The sequence below is a fragment of the Corvus moneduloides genome, chromosome 21, assembly GCF_009650955.1.
Source record: "Corvus moneduloides isolate bCorMon1 chromosome 21, bCorMon1.pri, whole genome shotgun sequence".
In the NCBI taxonomy this organism is placed as follows: Eukaryota; Metazoa; Chordata; class Aves; order Passeriformes; family Corvidae; genus Corvus; species Corvus moneduloides.
In genome coordinates, this window is record NC_045496.1 from 5,583,903 (window position 1) to 5,609,438 (window position 25,536).

General features: G+C 44.0%; 1 protein-coding gene across 1 annotated transcript; it reads right to left on the reverse strand.

Annotated features, from left to right (window-relative positions):
- Positions 1-1,029: 1,029 nt before the first annotated feature.
- NUP188 (nucleoporin 188) lies at positions 1,030-25,528 on the reverse strand. Its single transcript, XM_032130883.1, has 44 exons — positions 25,481-25,528; positions 24,382-24,436; positions 23,725-23,798; positions 23,422-23,506; positions 22,713-22,793; positions 22,261-22,305; positions 21,607-21,699; positions 21,369-21,488; positions 20,756-20,967; positions 20,208-20,322; positions 19,779-19,979; positions 19,006-19,095; positions 18,373-18,438; positions 17,714-17,833; positions 17,141-17,267; positions 16,861-17,016; positions 16,373-16,499; positions 15,670-15,757; positions 15,514-15,590; positions 15,246-15,360; positions 14,798-14,918; positions 14,542-14,608; positions 14,000-14,128; positions 13,712-13,845; positions 13,208-13,314; positions 12,178-12,384; positions 11,594-11,763; positions 11,207-11,276; positions 10,527-10,594; positions 9,719-9,914; positions 9,141-9,218; positions 8,721-8,806; positions 8,077-8,222; positions 6,785-6,966; positions 6,204-6,404; positions 5,471-5,563; positions 5,128-5,286; positions 4,787-4,924; positions 4,294-4,368; positions 3,394-3,603; positions 2,590-2,721; positions 2,384-2,454; positions 2,058-2,187; positions 1,030-1,874 (listed from the first exon to the last, which is right to left on the reverse strand). Exons 1-44 carry the CDS (start codon positions 25,504-25,506, stop codon positions 1,704-1,706), a joined length of 5,214 nt encoding a protein of 1,737 aa, XP_031986774.1. The 5' UTR covers positions 25,507-25,528; the 3' UTR covers positions 1,030-1,703.
- Between the last annotated feature and the right edge of the window lie 8 nt (positions 25,529-25,536).

Here is a 25,536-nt window from a genome sequence, read left to right on the forward strand (position 1 = left end):
GTTCTTGTTGAACACCAATACAGTGATGAGCACACTGTAACTTCCAAAGCCATAACAAAAAGGAAAGATCCCAACCAGAGCTGTCAAGTACCAGCCTCTGCTGTAACTGAACTGACTTAGATGGAGCAGCTCCAGCCTTGCTTCCTCTCCCCATGGTGCCTCTCATCCATTTGCTGTCTCTGCACATTGTTCACCTTCAACTCTCCATGGTCACACCCAGTTCCCCCATAGCACGAAGTGTTTCTGGTTAGAGGCTGCCCCAGCGAAACACCACTGGGTTTAGGACTGTCACACCACCTCACAAGCCCCTCTCCCTTCTACTTTAAGACTTTACTCCAGCCGGTTCAAATCTCTCCAAAGCCCTCAGGGCACATGACATTAGATCAAACAAATGTACGAGGATATTGCCAGCACTTAAGCTTACAAGGTAAAAAAGCCCAAACAACCTCAAACCAAGATAACCTCATTTTCTAGCTCTAGTCTCTTAAAACCATTGAAACTAAAAAGGTTCTGGCTGGTAAAGCAATCAAGTGTCTCTTTAGGAAAGAACTGGTAGGTTAATAGCTCACAGCTACGCTGAAATTTGATTTACCTTAGGTAAGTCTGTCTAGATTTCCAGCTGTATTTTAAGCAACAATTACTGACTTTCTCTTACTGTCCTTACTACACACTGAGCCTCAGAACCTTAAAGTTTGTTGATCTAGAGCTACACCACATGATCCACCTTCACTGCAGACAGCGATTCCTGTGCAGGGCCCTCATCACCATGTGCAGGGGAATCATCCTTGAGGAATATTTTATAGTGCTGCTCATTTCAAACCTCCTACAAGTTCCCCAACAGGAGAGTAAGAGAAAGGCAGTGGGTGTGGGGAACTCAGGGAATCAGCCTTTAATTACAGTAATTTCAGACAGTCTCTGGATTGTCACTCAGAAGTCACAGCATTAGCTGGGACTTCAGCTCAGCAGAACTACTACCCAGACACTGCAGAATTGGTGCTGCTGTGTCCAACACAAACCCATGAACACAGCTGCTGTCTATAAAGGTTTTAATATCAGTATAAATAGGGCACAGTTACAAAAAACTGCAAGACTGGAGCAATGGAATTTTGACGTAAAAACCTTAAGTGAGGCTTGCTCTTCAGAAACACACACAACACACAGACTGCAGGGTGAAGGGAAGGCATGAGCACACATACACCATCGTGCCTTGAACCATTCAGTACAAAAATAGCAGTAGAAAGATGGTCTCTGAATTGCTGGCTGATCCCTTGGGTGTGCCTTAGCTGGAATCCATGTGGGAGATGCAGATTGCACCTTGTGTTAGGAGCAGAGTTAATGCCCAGCAGAATGTGTCTCCTCTCTCCATCCAGCCACAACTTCCCCAGCTGAGGTACAAGCTATAAAAATAAAGGTTTTGACTGCTCAGTGCTTGTATGCAGCCAGGATGCTCTGGCAGACAGAGTGAGCAGACTGTGCACGCGGGCTGGTCACCGGAGAGCCAGCTGGGCTCTCCTTACATTCACTCTGCTCCTGGGGGGCGAGAGTTCCATGGGATCTCACTGCTCAGGTGACACCACTGCCCACACTTGGCCTCCCTCCCTTCCCAGTCCTCATTACAGCTCTGCCGAAGGTGATGCCTTCTGTGGTGGACGTGAATTGTTCCGCTGCAAGTCCTGACAAGGGAGGCAGGGCCAGGACAGGATCTATCTCTGCACATGCCGGACAAAGGCCTGCACGAGCTGAAACAAGGGCTCCTGCCCCTCTGGACCCAGCTTGGAGGCAGACTTTCCTTGAGGAGAGGGAAGGACCCCGCTGGCAGGTGAAGAGGGACCACCCCGGCGAAAGTAACGGGACAGGCTGGAGAGCAGCGTACTCTGAAATTAGAGTGTGTAACAAGTCAACGTCGTTCCACCACACGCCCTCTCCCACCCCAAACCAGGGGCTGTGGCACAGGAATGTGCCAGTATGAGCAGCCCAAGGCTGTTCAGTCATGCTGGGAAATGGGCAGCCACAGATGAGACACACTGAACCGTGAGAGGACAGCACAAGGTGCTCACCAGCTCCGAGCTGAGCTCCTGCTTCATCCGCTGCTTATCCCGGGGGTGCACAGCCGGGTCCCGCAGGTACCGAACAGCCTGGGAGATGAGCAGGTAGAAACAGTTTTCCATTGTAAACATGAGCAGAGACCTGTGCAAAGAAACACAAATCAGCAGGAGCCAAAAAGGTCAGCACACTCTGGTTTCCAGGTCAAGTAGTTATTGAAGGACTTTATGCACAAGGGATGTAACAAAGACACACAAATGCCTCTACACCTCAGTTCTGATCTGAGGAGCTCTGACTTCTGCTGCTTGGCTGTAACTACATCAAGTAACTAGAAACTTACTTGAGGGTTTTGGTTCCCTCTTGCATATTTAGCCCTGCAGCCTGAGGGAAAGGTTCCTTCTTCTTATCCATCTTAGAGAGAAAAAAAGACAGGCATTAGAGACAGGAGATAGAAAAGAACTACTCATGCTCTTCCAAGTATCAGTTGAATGAGCTCTCTGAGATCACTGCAACTGCTGTGCTCCCAGTCACAGATAGGGCCAGTACCTCTCCCAGCATGTTCAGGGCCACGTTGACTGTGGCAAGCAGGGTCCCAAAGGAAGGTGCAACGTCCGAATCAAAGGCTGGTGTGGTGAAACTCAAGACAAAGAGCACGTTGTACTCAGCAAGGTCCAGCGACTATGGAGGAACAGAAAGAGGAGTGAGACCCTGGAAGCCATGAGTATGGTGTTGCCATAGGAACAGGAATACCCAGTCCCTTATCATGCTTTTCATATGGAGAAATAGAAGAACTGTGGTAATTTCCCAAATCCCAAGTGTACAGCTGGAGCAGTAAAATGTCCTGTACAGCACGGCACAATCAGACTGTATGGCTCTCCTCACACAGCTGCCATCACTGGCACACCAAGGTACTGGCTGCCCCCAGAAGCACAGAAGGACATGCCCTATCCAGCAGTTAGCAGCAGGATGCTGCCAGAATCAAGGACTAAACCTTCTTTTTCTGAACCTAGAAACCAGGCACTGGGTCACACCACCATGGGCGGATGACAAGAGGATTTTTCCTAAAGAATGTACTGAAGGTACAAACCAACTAAGTTATTGTTTGCTCCGTTAAGGTCACACATACACAGCCTTGTGTAGATCACACAAAAGCTCAGCCAAGTCTTCCCTTCACACTGTGCAGTGCCACATTCCCAAGGCAAATTCCTTGTCTCCTGCCTTCCTGCTCTGTGCAGAACAGCAGACAGGTATACAGTGGGGTCACTGTATCAGGACACACAGACCCAGAATATCCCTGGAAATGCTGGAAACTCTTCCCTTTGGAGAGCAGCACCTCTCCTCTCTCCCCACCTGGTCAAGGAGGATCTGGCAGACATCAGGGGTGAAATGGCGCAGGGCAGCAAGAGATTTGCTGAGGATTTTGAGGAGGCTGTACTGCACTGTGAGCAGGGCCTTCTGCTCTGCTGCCTCTGACTCGGGGCTGGGGTGTTTGGAGGAGGCCTGCGGATTACGCTGCACACGGGGAGTCACACTGGATGGAAGGGAATCGCCATTTTTTGTCTGTGGAGAAAGAAAAGAGAAGGTCTTGAATACAGAGACGATTATTTTGCACTAAGACAAGTGTTTTGACAAAAAAAATATGCTGTGAACAAAGAGAATGAGGAAATAAGGCACCCAAAGTCTGTCACCTGCTGGGAATCTACAGTTGGTGTGGGCTGGGGAGACACTGCATTGCAGGGAGGCAGCTGCAAAGAATGTTTAGATTCCACACTCCGGAAAAAGAATGATCAACAGACCAAGTCTGAGCCATGCAGAAGGAACACTGCAGCAGCAATGCATCATCTCCACCTCATTCATCTAAAGGTGTCCCAAGAACAAGAACTATCTGCCTTTAACAAATTAAATCAAATCAAGGACACCAGGTCAACAGTGGCTTAATTAATGGCACTCCAGAGTCCTACAGCAATGCAGCCTCCTTATGACAACAGCACCATTCAGCACAGGCTGCTGGTTATCTAGGACTGGCTTTACATAGTCCAGAGGTTTTCAGAGTCCAGACTACTCTTTGCACTATTTTTTTTTTCGCCATTAAAAAATGCAAATCCTAACTGTTAATGGGTGTCAATAATCACCACGAGGACTATCAATAATCCATTCAATATCCAAGACCCTTGATACTTAATAATGCTCCCTTCTAACAGGGAGCACAGGCATGCAACACAACTTAGAAGTTTGGTGTAGGACACTCACCTGTAGGTAGTGCTGGAGCATTTTGCGGCTGTGCAGGAGGGAGGTACAGGCCTGGCACAGGTAACACAGATTCACCTGAAAGAAATAAAGACAGGGAGAAATCTCATAAAAGCTCAAACCCCATCTATTCACTACCACTGCTGGAAACTAGAAAATCCAAACACAGCTCACATCTACTGTGATCATAAAGGATCCATGAAGTCTCTTAATTTCCCAGTATTTTCTTGAAATCACCTGGCACTAAGAACTGAAAGCAAGCCACTCTATTCCCCAAGTTTACTTTTCCAAGCAACACTACTTCTCTCTCTCCCAACAGTTATATTTCCTCACTCGAGACAAGGTAGTGACAGAATGGGCAGTTAAATAACCTCAGCTGTAATTCCCATTAAAGGAATGGTAATAAAAAAGTGATATAGTGCCATTTTCTCTGAAGACATCCAAATCTCTGCACTCCAAGGCAATGTATTATCCACAGCAATATCCTTATTCCTACCTGCATGTCCCTCATAAGTTGTGGCAGGTGGAAATGCCACTCCTTTGTGAAATTTGAGAGTTGAAGAATGAAGCCAACAGTATGATCAGCCTCTTCCAGACAGGCCAAGCTCTGCACGGTCCGTACTGCATTCAGGCACTGGGAAGGAGAGAGAAGTAAATCAGGACCATGACAGATAAGGGACAGATGGGATAACATGCCATCCTCCTCTCACAATTATCTCCACTGTAACCTTTCCCAAGGCAGGAGTGACTTTTCAATGCTTCTGCCCTTTCTGAATCATTTCCACTGCTGTTGGAACACATGAGCCAAGTGAAGCACAGAGGCAGTTCGTGGCACACCTGAAGGATCCTCTCTTGATGGACACCCACAAAGTCCAGTGCTTCTGTCAGGAAGTTGTATCTCAGTGTTTTGAGAAGACGTTCCATCAGGGACATGGAGAGGCGATAGACCCCGGGCCAGGAGGGGGCATCCAGGGACTTCCGGGATGAAGCAGATGTCTGAACAAATCACACAGAGAAATAAGCGACTTTTGTTCCCTCCACACCAATCTGGCAGTCTCCAGTCTCTAGGGGTGGCTGCTGTCCTCCCACCCTGGGAGGGCATTGCTCCAGCCACAGCCTGTGAGGGCATGGGAAGCTCTCTGGGTGCATTCCCAGCTGGAATGAAGGAAGCAGCACCCACCTGAATGGTTCCGTTTGTGCTGAGCTGGTACACGCTCAGGAGGGGCAGGCAGACACTCTGGGTGACACCAGCTCCAGCCATTGCTGCTGCTCCCTACAAGAACAGACTACTGTTGGAATCTGTGCCTCTGCTCTCAGGGACTGAAGAGACTTGTGTTGCAGTAGATATTTCTGTCCTTTGCACTGTCACCACCCTTTCACAGAACTTTTATCTACACACACTTCTATGTTGTCAAAAGTTCAACATCAAGAAAAGCAAAATCTAGCCTGCATAACTGTACTCAGAATTCCATTTATCACCTCCTCTGGTATGTACATTATCTTTGCAAAGGGCTTTGGAATAACCTTGTTTTCACCTAAAGCCCCACACAAGTTGAATTTGTAATAGATAAATAACACTTTATTAAAACTAATGAAGAAGCAGGTTCCAACACCCAATGCTGTTTAACAAGGGGGTATTTGCATTGCAGAATCCACTGAGTGAAGGTGCCTGCTCTAAATGACAGGTCTGCCTGGCTGGCTCAGCTTTTCCCAGACATCCCACTATAGAGAACAAGACACATTAAGCAGGTGTACATACAGGACCTGCTGCTTTCCAGCCTCCAAAAAATACCCCTTTATCTACAGCTTATCATGCAGCTGCATCACAGACTGGATAATGAGATATAAAATGAGACACACTTTTCTTATTTAAAGTGTACAGCTATGTGCTCTCACTTCTCTGCATCTCTCACCTGCTGAGTCCTTGCTAAGGTCAGCAGCAAATGTAATGAGGCCTCTGTGAAGTGCAGGTTTTGTTTAACTCTCAGGCTGATCTCCAGTGCAGCAAAGATGGTAGGAAGCACAGGGACTTTCCTAGTAATCTGCAGCCAGCAGTCTCCATCTTCATCCACTTCACAGAGCTCCTTAGCCAGGTGCAGACCCAGAACACACACCTACAGTGACAAGGAAAGGTAGGTAGGTACAGGGTCGTACCAAGAAAAATCTCAAAAGCACTTACTAACACAATCTAAAGTTCAATCATTCTCAGAACCATGAATGAAGGCTCCTGGTATCCCTCACATTATACTCTGTACACCTCTTGGCTGTATCAGCACTCATGACAATGTTTTTTAGGACACATCTGAAGGAGAGGCAGCAACAGCCAATTGCCAGACTGATGTGAGCCAAAAAAACATCGAGTAATTCTGAAATAGAAACTGCTAAAACTTCCTTTGAAGGCAGCAGGCTACAAGGGAAAGTTGTTCCAAGCATCATGAAACTTTTGTCTAGAGAGAAGAGACAAGGCTGCAGGGCAGAGGAACGGGTCCTTTACCCCATCTCGCTGGTCTTTGTGCTTCACTCGGGAGGCATCATCAGTCTCCATACTGTCCTTGTCATCTGCAGCATCTCCCAAGGTCAGGCTGTGCCGAGTCTGGTCCAAAAGTGCAATGACCTCATCCTGGAGAGTCTCACACACACTCAGCACCAGCTGGGGGTACTGGGGGATGTCATTCACTGTGACATGCACAACAGACACCAGTTAACACACAGTCCTTGTACTCAGGTTTCCAGTTTAACTGATAACATCACTGAGCCACATTTCTTGGAATTAGCATTTATTCTGTTCTCATTTCAAAAGCTACAAAACAATGGGAGGAACTGTGACTAAGTTAGATGTTTAAGTCTAGGAGGATATAATAAAGGATTATATTCATCTGGATAACAAAAACATGTAGTTTTACCAAGAAGTCATATAAATTCATGACATGTCAAAGCACAAATCAAGCACTACTATGGACAGATTATTCCACCACAGCAATTCCCACCCATTGCTCCAGACTGCTGGTACCAGCCCAAGCAGATTGGGTGTAGTCTATGGTCTGTGAGTCCATATAAATACTACATTCTTATCAAAACCATTATAATAAATTGCACCACCTTTTACCAGCATGACTAGAAACTCAAATTCAACAGCAAAGAAAACAATTAAAACCAAACCAACCCTCCACTTTCTATTTTTCAAAACATAACAGGCTTGCAGAGCCAAAGCAGTGGGACAAGGAAAATAAGACAAGTAACCTGACACACTTTTAATCCCAGTGGCCTTTGCATGTGCTGTACAGAGAAATACTGCCGAGATTCCACTGCAATGCCAGATGCCCCACAAGGGACAGGAGTAGTGACCAGACTGGTCTCTGTGGTTTTTAACAAAATGTACCCTTTCTCATGCTTGGGTCTTTTGTTATCTCTAACTAGAAACCCATGTCAGAATCTAAGCTCTACAGTCACTCTGAGAGAGCCTGATTTAGGTGTCTCTCCACCATACACTGAGCTGTTTCCAAAAACACGCAGGAACCAAACTGATCAAACAGAGGTTATTGTCAGGAAAAGACAAGAGAAGGGAAGACATGGACATAGAGTGAACAAATGATAAACCTCATCTCTTTTCAAAACCAGCTAAAGAAAGGAAGAAAAAAGGAGAGAAGTCCCACAGGCTGGTGACTACATTCAGCACCCTGCACTACTACCAGCACCACACACGTGTTTATCTTGCACGTGTTGGGTGTAAGGTGTGTTCAGACCTGGCAACCTGGCACCTCGACACCTGCACATGCACCACCTCACCTTTCATCTCCTTCATTTGCAGAACAGTGATAAGAGCTGAGAACACTTTGGCTTTGGTTTTCTCCATCATCTGCTGATCTGCCTGTAGTACTCCCTCCAGAATCTGCGTCAAGGAGTTTATGATTTTATCCACAGAACCCAACTCGCTGACAACAAAAAGGGAGAGCTCTTCAGATTAGACAAGATCCCTCAATAAATATATTGTCTTGAATGAGCTGTGTGGATCATAAGTTATATGACCCCCAAAAGTAAAAGCAATTCTTCAAAGTAAAATTTAAGTCACCACCTGGATCTCACTAAAGACATTCCACAGAATGAGAGAATGCATTTTCCCTTCATTGTGAGAATGAGAGTGAGAAAGCAGGGCTAGCTATCACAAAAGCTCTTTTGGTACTTTTCACTAGCAAGCAGGAAACCAAATAAACTGTATTGCTACTAGAGACTTCTTACAGTTTCAGCAACAACCAAGAGACATTTGACATCCCAAAAGAGAATTCAATGATTCAGTTCTCTCCCCAGACCACTAAGGGATTCACCCTAGAAGCAAAACACTTCAACATAATCTCCCAAATTTTTATTTAAACGTGATCTCCCAAGTTTTTATTTCTAGCAGTGACTAACAATTATCTAAACAAAATACCTACCTTTTCCACTGCTTGAGCAGGATCAGAAGAAGGGTACACAGCATAGACCCCAGCTGCAGACAGGACACTGACATGGGAACTTGGAGCTAAGGAGAAATACAGCAAGAGTTACAGCTGGAACAGACACATGTAAAAACACTTCAGAAATGCTCAGCCCAAGCACCACCACCAAATGACCAGGTTTGTTCAGCAGAACTGAGGGGACCAGAGCCAGGACCCTCGCAGTGATGACAAGAATGACACATACAAAATAAAGGTTTAAGCAGCTCATCAGTTCAGGGAGAAAGACTTTGTTTCAGCCCAATTTCACAGGATCTAAAAAATCTATGATCACAAGCATCTGCAGAAATAGAACCCCTCACAGTGCAAAGAAGATAAGCAATTAGGAAATGAAAAGAACTGATAGGAAGCAACACCTACCAAAACCTTGGTGCCATTTAGCACATCCAGAAACAACTGCTGATGAACTGCAGAATCGGTCAGATGCATGATATCTGCCTAAATCCACAAAGATAAAGATCAATCAGCACAACAAAAGATGCATCTTCTAAGAAGCCTAAAATCCGTTTACTGTTTTGTTATTTTATGAATCCATCAAATTTTATAGTTGCTGAGTTTTACAGAAATCATTTTAGTCCTACATTAACCATCAACAAGAAGCTGGTAATGACTAATTCTCCAATGGTGCATCCCTGCCTCACTTGACACAGGAAAAGCTTGTCAGGATTACAGAATTACTTAGAGTCCCTCTAAAAAATATTTACTACCTCCCTCCTCTGCTGAGAGAACAATATGCTCATTTTGATCAAACAGCAAAGTATCACCCACTCTAATCTCTTGCACCATGCTCGTGCCAACCTGCACTGTGTTCACACACACAACAAAACTGAAAGAAAAAAACCAGTGAAGTCTGCTTAGCTGGCCTAGGAAGCTGTTGATATTGTATTATTCAAAAAGTTCACTTCAAACTCTCATGGAAGATAAGAGGCAGCCCTTACATGGCTTGTGGAGATGATGAGCAGCATCCTCCAGGCCGAGATGAGCATCTGATACTCGGTGATGGAGGCACAGCTGGTGCCCTCGGTCTCTGCCACGTGCTGTGCCAGGGACTTCACGTACTCTGACCAGTAGGCAAAGCGCTTTTTGGTGGAGAAATTCTTCAGCGTGTCTTTCAGGGACTGATCCAGCGAGCCCCTGACCAAATCAAGAGGAGAAGTTATCTTCATTTAGTCTTGGGTCAGAAAATACACTTCTATGATTCAGGGAGGAAAGCCAAGGACACAGTTTGCAAGGAAGGCTATTCCACATATTAGACCTGTGCAGGGAATCCCACTTTTTGTATCAAATATGAAGGAACAGTATGAATCCTGAAGAAAATCTATAATTTTTTTTTTTAAACAGAGATTTTAGTTAATCCTGACTTTTCAACATAGGAAACAGCTGTTATGTTCAGGAAAACAAATCAAGTAGGAGAAAATTACTAAATGTGATTCATTCACTGCAGGTTTACTTGGCTTAGTTGACAATTAGTTTTAATAAATACTGTATATTCTTATTCCAGGATACAAGGAAAATACTGATACATTCTCACCTAAAGGCTGCAGAAGGATTGTAATATCTTTCTGCAATTGGACATTGCAAGAATCTCAAATGAATGTTTGTAATGTGCTCGTGAATCACTCCCAGATTTTCCCAGGATTACATGTGCTTTGCCCATCAAAGCCCACATGGTGTATCAAGAGTTAACACACACAACTGCGACAGCTAAAAAGTACAGGGATGAAGGGGAGACTACCAAAGACTCACTTGACAACATAGTAGATCTCCAAGCAGATGATTTTCATTATTAAGGCACAGGTATCCAAGACACTGAGCTATGAAGACAAAAAAATCCCAAGCAATTAAAAAAAAAAAAATCTGAGCTCTATAGCGTGAGTGAAATTCTGATTTATCCCTACCCATCCACTTGGGATGGCTGATACTCCAGTTCCACAGGAGACTTATTTCTCCCACAATAGGAATAGTTATGTCATTTTGTCCACAGATAGGTGACAATAAGGACAGAATACTGTGCTCAGAGTTCAAGCTCTTCAGTGAGAACACAGGGCTTTCAGAACGAAGAGAAAAACTCGCACAGAAAGGAAGAACAAGAACCTAATCAATTCCTCCATAATACCAGTCAGCCTGAGTCCACAATATAGATACATTTCAGACAGCACACCTTCCACAGTGAGTGTTACCACAGCTGCCACATAGCTGTTTTTGTTTCGTATGTGAATAAATAGCAGAGAATTTCAAAAGACAGTTCATGGCTGCCCAATCTCTGAAAAGCCAGACAACATTCACTTCACCTCCTGCCTGTGTTTAACCCACTTGGTCACAGTCCTTTTAGGAAGCTGCAAGCAGAGGGAACAGCCACACACATCACTTAGAAACCTTTTCTGAGAAATACATAAATCCCTTCATTTTGTTTGGATGTAACTCACCTCTGACGATTCAGAAGGCGGAGGAAGGGTCCCAAAGAGGGGATTAGTTAAATTTTCCCAGAACTTTGGCCTAAAAGATATGAACAAAAGTAGTATCAGTTATCTCCCTCATGTCACATGCCTAGCAGCATTTTGAGTGTTCCAAACGTAGAAAATATGCTTTGGTAAATATAAGTTTATTTAGCTTTGTATTAAAGAAACAGAAATATATTTGCTTCTGACACACTGGGGCTTCTCATCTTCCACACTCAAAGCCCACACAATGCATACCCTCACCAGGGCACACGTTGACTAAAATGGAAATGTTCCTGAAAAGCCTGACAAACCACAGAAAGAATGTCTTGGAAAAGAGGAAGGAAAATGCCTTGTTGAGGAACACCAACTCACTTTGTCCTTAGCACGAGCATGGCGCTGTCACGACGGTCCTGCCACAGCGCGTGCAGGAAGGCGATGGCAGCGCGGTGCAGGAGGGGAGGGCACCAGTACCTCTCCTGCTGTTTGGAGTCAATCAGCTCTAACACCACTTGGAGGCAACTCCACTCCCCTAAGCTGAATTCCTAAAGCAAAAGGAGACAAGAGGTTACAAGTGGTTATAATGCTGGAGAATTATATTGTCCATTGTACCCAAATCTTTAGCTTTCTCATTGCCACAATGTCACGAACGAGTGTTTTAAGGTCACTTAGAGAACAGCACACAGAGTGAAGAGAGCAGGTCACAGGCACCCTTGGTCTCAGCAGATGTTCTTTTGCTAACTCAGTATCTGCCTTGAAACACTGGGGAAAGTTTCTCTTTGGTTACAGGGAAAAGTGAAGCTGGGATACACCACATCCATTAAATACAAGCACAACCTGCATTTATCTTTACATTAAGCACATCAGGTTACAAGTAAGAACTATCAGATTTTAGCATCCAGTGCTGTAATATGCAAAAAAAGGCGAGTGAGTCCTCAGGCAAGTATCTGCTATTGTACCTTCGACCCATCACTGCCATCCTTCACTTCCAAGTTCAGGAACAGTTCAATGAGCCCAGGTTGAGTCTCCACTGCAACTGTGAGGAACTCCAGGATCATGACCTTGATGCGCATGTCCTCGATCTTGCTCTGCAGGTGCGTGAGGAAGGCGTCGCGGATGGCAGCAGCATCACTGCCCAGGCAGGCGTACACGGACATGGGAGCAACCTGCCCATGGAGACAAACATCAGAGGGAAAAATAAACATGCTCTAGAGAATGCTTAATTCTACATAAAAGGTGATTGTATTGTATTGAAACTCAAAAATATTTAATATTGAATCTACGAACATATCAAAGTAAGTTGTCATTAAGCAAGAAGAAATGTGACAAGTGATCCAAGTATTGCTCTTCAGCAATTCTGCTCTATCCTCACCTACTTCTCTCAGGTTACAAAAGAAATATAAAGGACAAAGAAAAAAAACAGTTTGGGAATTACACTTCTTGAAAAAGGTAAGCTCAGATCTGGATTTATATGCTTTAAGAAAACTATAAATACTCAGATGTTTAGCAGACAAAAAGAGCAAGTACAAAAGGCTTTGTAAGTCTAAAGTCTACTTTTACTAAGTACAGAAGTCTAAAAGTTGAAAGGTCCCGATAAAAACTTAAATAGGACCCTCTTCTCAGTAAGATGTTAAAGTTCCAGATAGGAAGGTCTAGGAATTGTATTTAAGACTGTGACTTGTGAAAGTTGCTAAAAAATTGGGAAGAGAACAACTGGAGGTGCAAATATTTTGCAGAAAAAACCCCACTCATGGGATGCCTCTCAGCGAGTGCTGAGTGACTTCTGAAACAGCAGAAGACCACATTAAAAAACTAAAGGACCCTTTAGATGATTTTTCATGTGCCCTAACTTACAGCTGTCAGTCCACCCTGCTTCAACTGACTTGCACTAAGCTCCCTGATAGAAAAAAGCCTGAGAAAATTATCTTGAGAAAATTGGAATCAATCCCAAGGGGAGAAGCAAAGGAGCACTGGTGTGTCTTATCTTACTGTAGCCAGTCGTTTGAGCAGCTGGATGGCCAGGCGTGGAAGAGCAGGATCATGCTTGTGGTAGATGTATTTGGCCAAGACAGCAATAAGGTTGTTTCCATGAGCACCTGGAGAGAACACAAATAAAATCAAAGAGAAGAAACAGCAACAAGATGTAACTATTTACCAAATAATGATTTCCACAGCAGAAGATGAGAACTAAGTTGGTCTCCCAAAAGAACACGGTATGGGTCCAGCCAGAGGCACTAACAGCAGCTGATTTAGTATATTCTGTAATTACACTAATCCCATTACAAAACAGCAAACAATAAGCCATGTTTGATTAATCCTTTAAAAGCTGTCCCAGAGGGGAAGAATGCCTTAGAGGAGGGAGAAGAGGCCTTCCCCCATCAGTAGCAACCACTTTTTGTAACCTGGAAACCTTAACTCGTGTTTGTGATGAGACACACAGTGCCATTTGCAGATCACCCAGAAGCCCAGGCTGCCCCAGGGAGCAGTACCCACCATGCTGAGTGAGTGCCTGCTCCAGGGGAGACACCACGCTGGAGGGGGGCTTGAGGCGGATGACGTTGTTGGTAACGGAGAACGCCAGCTTAACTGTCTGGATCAGCAGCTGCCCTTGGCCTTGGGACTCGTCACTGCTTCCAAAGAGAAACCAAAGTAAGGAACTGTGTTCACAATCAACATTTATTATTTGCACAACATTTAACAAGGAAACTCCATCGGCGTTACAAGACATTTTCACTCAGAGCCAGCACACAGAAGCTGCCCAAACAGCCACACCCCACTCACCTGCTGGACTGGGAGGCCATTACCATGTCAATGGTGTCCACCCCAATTCCCATGATGTTAATGACAGCTTGCCCTGCCTCCGTGTTGGCCAGGCTGAAGATACACAAGGACTGCAGGCTGGGGGCATTGCTGTGACACAAACACAGGTCAGTGTCACCAGGTGCACTTGTGGCATTTTGCCACACCGCACTTAGAAAACTACCACAAAGTAACCTCTTCATTTCTACATCCCCACTAACCCTTCCTTTACTTTCCCTTCTACTTTCACCAGAGTACACCAAATAGGCAAGTGGATGGCAGTGTATCCCAGGAAATCTATGTACTCTTTTCTTTTTTTTTACCAGAAGTGATGTGATTTGCTCTGTCCCTAATCTTTTCTACCCTTCCTGTACTCAGTAATGCAGCAAAGAGCTGAAACCAGCGCTACACAGCTATGCCAGCTCCCTCCTACTTGTTTGAATTCAAAAACTGAAACAAAATGACAGTGATTCCTGCACTGTAAACCAGGCTACTGCAGGTCTGAGACCTCTCACCTGTCTTACCTGCTGCGAGGATCCATTTCAGGGCATAAGTTCAGTATAGCATGGATCAGCTGCAGAATTAGGCACCCTAAAAGAGAGATGAAATGGACTACTCAGTTTTTGAAAACTGTTGCCTCGTTCCTAATATTTTCAAACAAATCACAGCATCTAACAATATCAGATGTACAATGCAAATCCCAAATGGCTGCTAGAAAACAGAAGGCAGGTGATCCCTTTTACTCCCTTCTCCTCCCACTCCCCCTTTTAACATTCTTACCGATTTTCTCTCTCACTCCATGAGAGTTGTATCTCCATTTGTGGTAATTTGGTAACATTTCCTTCAGAACAAACACAATGCAGGGCACCAGGCCTTGGCTTTGGGTGCTACCAAGTTGTCCCTAGGAGAAACAGAAATATTATTTAATCAGCAGGAGGACAAGAAAACTTTTGGAGGAAGATACTCCTTATGGTCTTTGAAGTGTGAGAAAACCACAGAACACGGGGACACAGATGTACAAGCAATTTCTAATCTTTTCTAGTCATTTGAGATGACTCAAAATGGTTTTCTGTAAGAATCAGATCAGAGAAAGCACAAACAGCAGTGCAGAAAGGAGTGTCAAGCAAAGATTACTGAGAGAGATTGATCTCAGACAGGGCTGTATTTCACTTCCCAATTACAACAGCTCAGAGCTGGTGTCACATCAGAGCATTCCAGAAGCACTCACCCGGACGAGAGTTGTTACCAGGTTCAGGAAGGAGATGGTAACACTGTACTCGCCTTGGGGCTGTTCCATGCTCATCAATAGGTTTCCATAGCCCCCAGCATTCATTCCCTCTGCACTGTGAAATGAGCAAGAGGGTTCATCACATGAATAGCAGGATTTTGACATGAGTGAGAGATGTCAAGTGCAGAGATTGCACACTGGCAAAAAGTTCTTATCGCATGTTATGAATAGGTTAGGCAAAAAAAAATGGGGTGGGGAACATGAATACCTAATCATGTGATTCATACTGGACAGTGGATTGGCAACAAACGGCAAGAACCCTGTGTGGTGAAGGTCAGTCCAAACCTGCAAGAGAAGAGGTACAGATACTCCTTCTCATTTACATATAAATGTACCAGTTCTCACCAGCAGGTCCTTTCCTCACCTTGGCTGGCATCCGAGCAGCCAGGACTGTCAAGCAATTGACACAAGAAGCAATAACATCCACAGGGGGAGAGATTACAGTTGTTAGCCTACAAAGGAGAAACAGAATGCATGAAAAGCACTGCCACCTGCGGTCTAGTCTGGTTTTTTAATCAAAAAAGCTTCTTTCCCTCTCACTGAAGTACACATATATAAAATTTAAGCAAATAAATACAGACCCCAGAGTCCGCACTTTCAATCTAGACTTGCCACCTCCCCCTCACACCTGAGTCAGATCAATTTATTGCCAGAGCAAGGCTGGCAAGACGGCAGGTTGTCACAGCAAACAAAAACTATACAGCTGAACATCAATTCCCAGGCAGTTAACTCTGGGAGGAGTTAGCAAGCACAACTGTTTTAAAACCTGGGAGTTACTGCTCTTATGCTAAGCTTTATCACCCTTCCACATAAATACAACTACTAATCAAAACTGCCTTTAAATTGATAAAATTGCACACCTTTCAGGAAAGAAGTAGAAGAGGGGCCATTCTGCTGCATCAAAACATTAAACTATGTGTAACCAGAACAGTTTTGAGAGCTGAACACCAGTCTTGGGGAGTTCAAGTACTGACACACATCTTGTAAAGCTCTTGGCAAAATAAGTAATCAGCTATTCCTCCAGGTCACTCTATCTGCTTTAGGAACCTCTGCTGTCAGTGACTCACCTCTGCAGGAGCATGTAGATTCGTGATGTGATTGGCAGAAGACAATCTGCTATTGATACATCAGTGCTGATCACTTTATGAACCAGATCAATTATGGGCTTGACCCTCTGGCAATGCTGAATCACATCTGGGTCAAGAAAACCAAACATCAGAATGCAAAATCATACTTCAGCAGTAATCAAGCTGGAACAATGCACATTTATCTTACCACATATCTTCATGATTCAAAACCATCCATCTCCCATACTAAAAAACATCTGTTTATCTATCTCAACTTCTTCCTCATCTAAAATGTATCTTATTTCACTACATGCTCTTGGCCTTTTGCAGTGAATTTTACAGAATAATAATAATCACCATCATCAGGTTTCTGAGAAACTATTCCATGCTCTTTCGGAAGTACTCAGAGCTTTTCAGTCCTACTACTAAACTCAAATTGACACCAATTTATAATTATTTGTTCTTTTTACAGTCCCAGCCTGTCTCACCTGCTGTTGACACAACATGGAGCAGCATCTCAATCTCACAGGTGAACAGAGTCCAGCTGCTGTAGGAATACTCCCACCGTACCAAATAAGCCCGATCATCCAGCATCACTTGGCCCACTGTTCCCTGAGGTATCCGTAGATTTGTTTGACCTAGTCCTAAAGATTGAAGAAGAAGGTGAAATAAAGTCACAAACTTATCCATAAGTTAGAAGGCAGGTAAAGAAAGAGCTAAATTTCCCAAAGCATTTCAGTAAGAAAAGGTGAAGTGCAGCTTCCTTACCAAGAGGATAGAGGAGCTTTGGAGCCTGCCTCCGCCACAGTGTGCCGTCCTCATGGGAGATCACATCTGGAGGTTTGTGCTTGTACAGTTCAATATAGAAGGACATTTTATCCAGGAAACTGTACACCTGCATCAGAGAGAGCTTCAACAACACAGCTGAAGAGCCAGAGCTTCTTAAAAATTTATCAACCAGGTCATTTCCAGGAACAGGAAAGTTTTCTTGAAGTGTACAGTATTTTTCTAATACATCAACCCTACCAAAACATTATTACACAGCCCACCTGTTCAGACAAGTCTCATCTAATGAATCAGGTAAGTATCCCCTAAAAATTAGTCAGCATCTTAATCTTCAACCACTGAAGTTGAAAACTTTTCTAGAAGCCAGAAAACAGCGTCCTGCAACAGCACACAACTCTGAAGGAGCCCTGTCCACTGTTCTTAGACAAAAGCTTAATGTCTGTTACCTAAGACTGCAGTTGAGATAAGCACATGTAATGGAAAGAAAGAATCACAGAACATGTCATCCCTGTCTTGAAATAAATCATCTCCCAAACACCAAGAGAGATTCTGTACCTTTTTTGCAGTAGATTTATCAGACACAAGGGCTTGAAGCAGCTGAAGGAGAGGAGTGAGAAGATGGGGGAACATCCCACAAACACTGTCCAGGATAATACCCAGACCTGCAGTAGGTTCCTGGTGGTGGAAACGAATGTCTTATTACTAAAAAGAAAAGCTAGAAGGGTCTCAGTATAGCATAAGGTTACAGTTCCTTTTGAAACTGTACATTTAACATTAATCATGCATAAAAGTATCACTCCAGTGACTGGAGATCACACTGGCACAGACTAAAGCATGAGGCAGTCTGCAAGTATAAGGCAAGAAGTAAGACTGTAAGGCATTACATATCACCCTAATTCTGTGACAACAAAAAATAAGCACAATGCTTTTGCCAGCAGTTAGTTCAATCCTTGCAGCCCCAGCCCTGCTTTCAACTATCACCTATATTAAAACTCGCTCCAGTATCCTTTTCAAGAGTAAAGCCAAGGCTGTACCTAAAAGGCAGGAAAGGGCAAAAGTAAATCAAAGATAGATGCAAATGAATATTTGCTCCTCAGGCCCTCCTAGAAACCAACTCACTAATTACAACCAACCTAATCCTTTCCTAAAAGAGAAACTTTTATCAGGTCTTAGTTATAAACAAGGTAGGTCAAACAAGTTGCAAACACACTCACCGTCTTCCAGAAGAGCTGAGGAATGCTGGAAGCTGCCAGAACTTCACATGCAGCATCAATTATATCCTACAAAGGATGATAGGATGGAAAAAATCAAAGCTACTTTACACAGGGGGATTTCGTCCCAACCAAATTCTGCCACATCTTTGGAATTTAAGTTTCCATGTTTACCCACCAAGATGTAACTACCTCCTGGAGCCAAAACACACCAACACACTCACTCCCAGACCACAACCTAAAGCCATGCTCCTCATCATGAACGAACTGGCCACAACAAAGGTGTCCATATCTGCAGAAGGCTGTAAGCTGTCCAGTCCAACTCAGAAATGGAGTTTGTATTATTTCCATTGTTTTGGGACTAACAGATCAACAATTCGTTTCATACCCATAGGATTTCAAAGGTATGATGTGCTCTTTCATTACTTTCATTATCTGCCAGTCTGTAAAGGTGTTTACTAGGTTTGCATGGTGTACATGCAGTAGGAAAACCAGCAAATCACTCATTTGGGTCTACCTAAGCCACATAAAGCTTGCAGTCTGAAATGCAGGATTACAATTTAATAGGCAATTAGCATCAGTTATGACAGGTTATTTTAAATTATGTAACAGATGCAAAGTGCCTTGGATGCTTACTTGCTGATTGCCCAATGTATGCAATTCCAGTGATGTCAGGACAAAGGAAAGAAGTCCATAAATACACATACAAGCTGTGCTGGCAGTACACTGCAAAGGAAGAGTACACAAGGCTGTTATGGGAAAGACTATGAACTACAAACATGCTGTAACTCTACTCAGTCTGTTTTACACACTAAGTAACTGCCCTTTTCATATATCCTTGCTGCAAAGGAGAAGCAAAATAGGGAGCAGTCATTAGTTAAGCTCCACATTAATATGAAGTATTTCACTGAAAGGAGAAGTCTTGACATAACTATTATCACAGAAATGCCTTGCAGACCATCAAAATAAAAAAAGAAGCACTCAACACTTCTAGGAATCAAAAGGATTTGCTTTCACTGGCTTCTGTCTACAAAGCAGTTTACCCTAATACACCATGTTGTCTAATGAAACCATATGCAGAGAATAGTGCAGTTAAATCATCCAGTACTCAAGATCCACAATGGCAATTACACTGATGGAGGCAAATCAAAAAACGTGATTAACTGCAGTCTATTCTGCTCAAGAGAGATGTAGTTCCTTGCTTTACGAAGCTTTTCTTAATTCTCTGGACATAAAAATCTGTTTCATTCCAACTTGATTTCTGATCCTCACTGAAATTTAAGATGATAGTACATGCTTTACTGCATGTTTAAAAAGAACATTGGTTCAGTCATCTGCTTCCCATCACAGCTTTACATCAGGAGCAGTCAGACCTTCAAAAGCTTCTATGTACAATCTAAGAAACTCACATTCTTGCCCCCACTGCTGAGGGATCGCAGCAGCTTTGTCAGATACTGGAAGACGTTCAGCTGGATAGCAGTGCTGCCCATCCTCCTGATGATGTTTGTGGACTCCTCTGGGTTTATGGTGTGACGGAGCAGAGCCCAGGCCAAAAGCACCGGAGCATGATGTGAGACATCCCCTAACTGCAGCAGCTGATTGTCCATCTCCTGCACAGAGACAAATCAAAAGCAAAATAACTGAGATCTGAGAGTAATCCATACTCAACAAGCACATAGCTGATCGTGTCCTTCTCATGGTATGTGGATGCCAGTTCCTACACTTGGCCAACAAGCCCAAGGACCAGAAGTTTACAGACACAGCAGTGCCTGGCTAATCACAGGAAGTTCTGCACTGTTAGGCCTGAGAAAGGGTTGGTTACTCTGCCAATGTTTTACCTGGTGGATGTGCTGACTGTTGGCCAACTTGTGCTCCTCCGTCCTGTCATCCAAAGCACGCTCATGGAGGGAGTCAATTTCCATGCCTTCCACCAGAATAAGAGCACTAAAGTAGCTACAAGCAGTAAAAGAATAAAAACAAGTAGGTCAGAAACCTTATTCGAGAATTCAGGGAAGGCTTTTTTTAAACTATAAGTGGTCAAAAAGCAACCTTTCGTTTGCTTTGTCCATCTTTCTTTGAAGCAATAAGAAATTACAAGAAATTAACAGCACGTAATCCAAATTTTGTCTTGAAATGCTGGTAGAGGACAAATTACAACCTTCAGAACTACCTTTTCTGGTTGAACAGACAAAAAAGGGTCACTGAAATTTGAATAGCTTTTCCATCTTTATAACTCTCTGCCACCAGGATGTATGGCAGGATTTTCATTCCCCCTTCGAGTCATGGCCCATGCAGAACAACAAAGACATACTTATAAATGCATTTTTTCCTGAGAAAAGCAATTGTTTTGCTCTGTACCCACTTCACAAACACACACAACACTTACCCAATACGATCCACGAGGTGATCCATGCTCTCATCTACTAAATGTCTGTTGGTCTGTCTCGTGCCAAATCCCTGCTCTTTGAACATCTTTGCAAACGCCACAAGCTCCTCAGGTGCCATTTCAAAGTATGCATAGTAGAGGAAGATGACTTCCAGGAGCATGGACTGTTCCCGAAGGCACTGCACAAACCACCGGGAAACCTGACGTTCTGTCTGCACAAAGGAAAGTTCCACCATCACATATTGAAGCTCACAGGGCAGCCAAAGCAGTCAGAAACTGAGAAGTGTGGAGGCATTTCAACAGCTTGTGTAGCCAACAATTGAGTCAATGCCAAGGGAAGCCACTCTAAGTACACAGAGTTCATGAACAACTACACATAAATGGCCCTGCTGGCCGAGTGCTCTCCACAGATTTATTACAAGGAACCATAAGTTTCACAAAACTCTCTGTCTCTGAGCAAAAGTGTGTTCTGTTAGAGAGAAAACAAATTTTAAGTTTCTTGGACCAGGAGAAACATCCTGTTTAACTGCATCTGCACAGATGTATTTTCCAATACACTACATGTAAGGAAAGACTTTATAAGCCTGATAAATAATAGTAAGAAACAAAATACCATGAGATTTCCATGCGTTTCCCACGTGGGAGCTTCTGCTTTGTACAGCGCTTCAAACTGTTTGCGGTAATTCGGAAGGAGTTCCTTGTCCAACTTTTCAACACACTGGAAGTACTGTGCCTTAAAGAAACAAACAAGTCCATGAACTTCTCACATGCACACTCGTGGGCTTTTTACACAGGTAGGGAATGAGCTTCCATATTTAGCCTATTTCAATGACACCACATCCTGTACTCACTGTGTAAGGGTGTCTCTCATCCTGGAAATACGTGAGCAGGTGGAGGACGCAGCGCAGGATGCAGATCCTCTCCTCATAGTAGTAGTCAGCGAGCTGTGAATGTAAAGTGCCATCAATACCAACCTGGGACAGTGTCCAACTCCCATCCACCGCCAAGGCCTTCACCACAGGAATACAGAGTTACTACAGATGGAGTTTCAACTGAGCAGTTTTGAATTTGGGGGAAAAAAACCCAACACTTAATTAACATTACAGAACTCAGTCAAGCATTGCCATAACAACAGGTCTACAATTACACTGTTAAGTGGGAAAATGTGGAAAAGAAAAGCAAAAAGACCCTATTACCCTCTGTCAGAAACAATCATCAATCTTGTCAAGTCAGACAGTGACACACAAACCTGTAAGTTTTGGAAAATAAGACAGTGTACATCTACCCAGCTAAATTCCCCGATATCAAGCCTAAGATTTCATTTCTGTAGCAATTACTAGCACCGTTCACATCTACATGCACATCCCTCAATTTCAGAAGCACCTTCTAAAAGCCATCCTTTATACGAAGGAATACTTCAATTATTTCAAGATATTCCACAGAAATAAGGTGGGTTTGCTGCCAACAGATCTTTTCCACAGAAAATACAAATGGAAATGACTAACCTTCAGCATCAAAGCTTGACTCTGCCTTTCGTCCTGAAGAACTGTCTGTAAACAAAATACAACAAAATAAATAGCTACTGGAGAAATACCTACTGACAAAATTTATGTTCACAAAATGACTGAAACAAATAAAAGACAATTTTTCTTTCCAGTTCATTTGGAAAGACAGATTCCAAAAGCACAAAGCCAAAACACTCATTTTTAACTACATATTTATTTTTCAGCTCAGCTCTCATTCACAAATCTGTAGCTTTCCTGTATTCCTGTGACAGAAAGGGGAGCTGAGTTCCTGCAGAGAACCAAGAAGGAACAGATAAGCCTGGATGCAGCTTCAGAGAAGAAAAGCTACAAAGCCATTTCCCAGTCAGGATTCGAATTCACATTTGCATCAAAAAACAACTGATACTAAGGAAAGATGTGGAGTAAATAGAACATAAATGGGAGCTATGGACCTTCAGGGAGTCTCTTGTTCCTCTGTAATCCTCTTGAAGATAAGACTGTAACAACTGCACACTCTGCTCTTCATCCAGACCCTGAACAGAAGAAAGAGAAATGATCTGAAATTAATAAAAGGCAACTGAATTCATTAAAGACTGAGATTCTCTCCAAATACTCAAGCAGCTCTTATCTTCAAAACAAATAACATGCCAAAAGAATATTTTTGCACCAGGCACATGTATTAATCAGCACTTCTTTTAAAGCCCAATACACAGGCTTTAATGTCACTGAGCTGCAGTTTAACTTCAGATAAAGGACCATCAGTCATTTAAATAAAGGTACCACCAGTCATTGAACTCTAAACTTGTGGCCTAAAGAAGCAGAACCTTGCAGGTAAACTGAGAGGACTGTCAAACACAGCAACTGATTTAAGGGACATCAGTTTTTTAGCTGAGCAGCTGTCCTGGAAGAACCCAACTCAGAGCAGGAGTAGGTGGCTGCTGCTGCAAAGGACCAGGAAAACCACAGCATCTCAAAGTTACTCATCACTTTGGAAGTTTGACCTAGAGCCTCAACATGTACTCCAACATCCTTTAGATTATTTTGAACAGACAAGACCTTAAGTTTCCCTCTACTCAACATCAAGAAGATTGCTTCAATACCAGAATCCCAATAACAATCCATTCCAGGGATAAAAAATAATGCAAGAGCAGCTTCACTCACCAAAAACTTGCTGACCCTCAGACCCAACTCTTTTAGTGGAGCAGCTACATCCTTATCAGCTTTAATTTTTTCTGCTGAAGTCGTACTAAAGTAAAAAGAAATTTTAGTCATTAAAAATGCAGCAGTCTCAAGGAAAGAACAGGTATAATTTCAAAGTTCTCAGTTTTATCAGTTTAAACTGAACATTTGCTTTTTCCTTAGTGACCTGTCAATATTTCATACAACAATATTCTGTAACCTTTCTTTACTTACAACAAAACTCCACATTAGAGAATCATTTCTAAAATCAGGCAGTGACTGTACCTTGGTGGTTTGTAGTACGACAGTCCCTCTAACAGCCTCTGCCAGTGCTTGTTCAACTCTGCAGCAATCTGGGCCTAAAACAGAACCAAACACCCCTGAACAGACTCCTCAAAGTGCATTACCAAGTATCAGGTCTGTTAAAACTTAAGCAAAGCAAAGAAATTCCACCACCACAAAGAGGCAGGAACAACACAAGACAGGTGTGATTCCAGATGCAGTACTGAACAGGGCAGTGAGCTGCATTCCCTAATCCTAGGGAGGGTGGGAAAAAGGGAGGCAATGGACCAGGTTTAGAAACATTTGGATTCCCAACCTCTGGGCAAATTCTTGAAAGCACAGGCTCCATCCCTCAAAATAAAACAGCAGTTGTACCACACATGAACACCCCAGGGCACCCCAGGCAGCAACACAGGTGGCCACTCCAGAAGAGGAACCACCTTTTCCATACACCCTTCCAGGCAGCTCATGCAGCAGCTGTAAACAAGCAGCGGAAGAACAAACAAGGAGCAGAGATATGGGAACAAAAATCACACTAAGAAAGAAGGAAGAGCAGCAAAACCTATTTTCACTAATATTCAAAGAGATGTAGAAATGATGTATTTGGCCACGAAGCCAAATAAGTGATGGCCAAACCTGCTCACCAGGACATGAACTTACTGGCTCTCTTAAAGCTGATCTGCCCAGCAGAATCGTCCATAATTCTCTGCTGCTCCTGTAAACACAAGGAAAAGGTGGAGAGTATTTTAATCATCAACGTTATTCCAGGATTCCATTTAGCTTACACTTTTCAAACCCGCAATTAACTTGCAGCAAACGACACTGCAATGCAAGAAAAATGATTTAAGGAACATTAGCTTTTATCTAATGAGTTTCAGATGTCCTAGAAAAACCAAAGAAAAATCCAGAAGAGGGTGACAACTGACACAGCAAGACCTGTGAATTCATACCAAAGCTTCACATTGATACCAGGCTACCAGCTCAATTTGATTTTGCTATTTGAACATTTAAGGCTCCTAAGAAGAAACTTAATGAAAGCATAAAGCAGTATTGTACTGTTACATTCAAAGCTCTCCTTCAAACAAATTCTTCCATCAGTTTCATCCTCCACTCTAAGCCGAGCATAAAACTGTGTGAAGTGAAAAACTGCACCATCTTTACACAGACACCAGAGCATAAAAGCGGCATAATAAATGACAAAAACGTGCTCTGGAGAAACGAAACCACCGAAGTTAGATGATCACTGAACATGGGATTCATTGAATCGCTTCCGTTACACAGCTCCACGTGTGTATTTTGACTTGTACGCCTGCAAGAGCCACGCGGGAGGTGCAGCCGTCCTCGGGGAAGGGCTGAGCGTCTGTCAGGCACCTCCGCGAAGTGAGCGCACATCAAATCCCCGGCCCCGCCAAAGCAACGGCTCCTACGGAGTCCTGCCCAGCCTCTCATCTCGTACGACAGAATAAAACAACCACAAAATCCCCGACAGCCGCTTCTCACTCCGGTCTTTGGGGACGAGGGTCCCTGAGGGTCCCTCAGCGAGGGGGGGCGGGGCCTCGCTCCGCGCGCGAGGCGGGGGCGGGGCCAGACCGGCGCGCGCCCCGCCGCAGTTAAACCCTCCCGGCCAGGCGCTGCGCCCCCTCCCCGCCAGCCCCTCTCGGCCCCCGGTCCCGCGGAGCGGGGTCCGCCCGCAGCAAGAGCGGGGCCGCCCCCGCGTTGCCCCCACGTTCCCTCCGCCCCAGCGGCCGCAGCCCCGCACCTCGCGCTCAGCCCGCCCGCCGCCATCTTCGCTCCGCTCTCACGTGACCCCGGCCC

What these genes read in the sequence shown, in the direction of transcription:
- NUP188 (XM_032130883.1), bottom strand. Translation starts at nt 25,506, where the DNA reads ATGGCGGCGGGCGGGCTGAGCGCGAG. An exon ending in TCGTACTACAAACCACCAAG is followed by an intron (nt 23,507 to 23,724) that starts GTACAGTCACTG and finishes TTTTTACTTTAG; the next exon opens with TACGACTTCAGCAGAAAAAA. An exon ending in ACAAAGACCAGCGAGATGGG is followed by an intron (nt 6,405 to 6,784) that starts GTAAAGGACCCG and finishes TTGTCACTGTAG; the next exon opens with GTGTGTGTTCTGGGTCTGCA.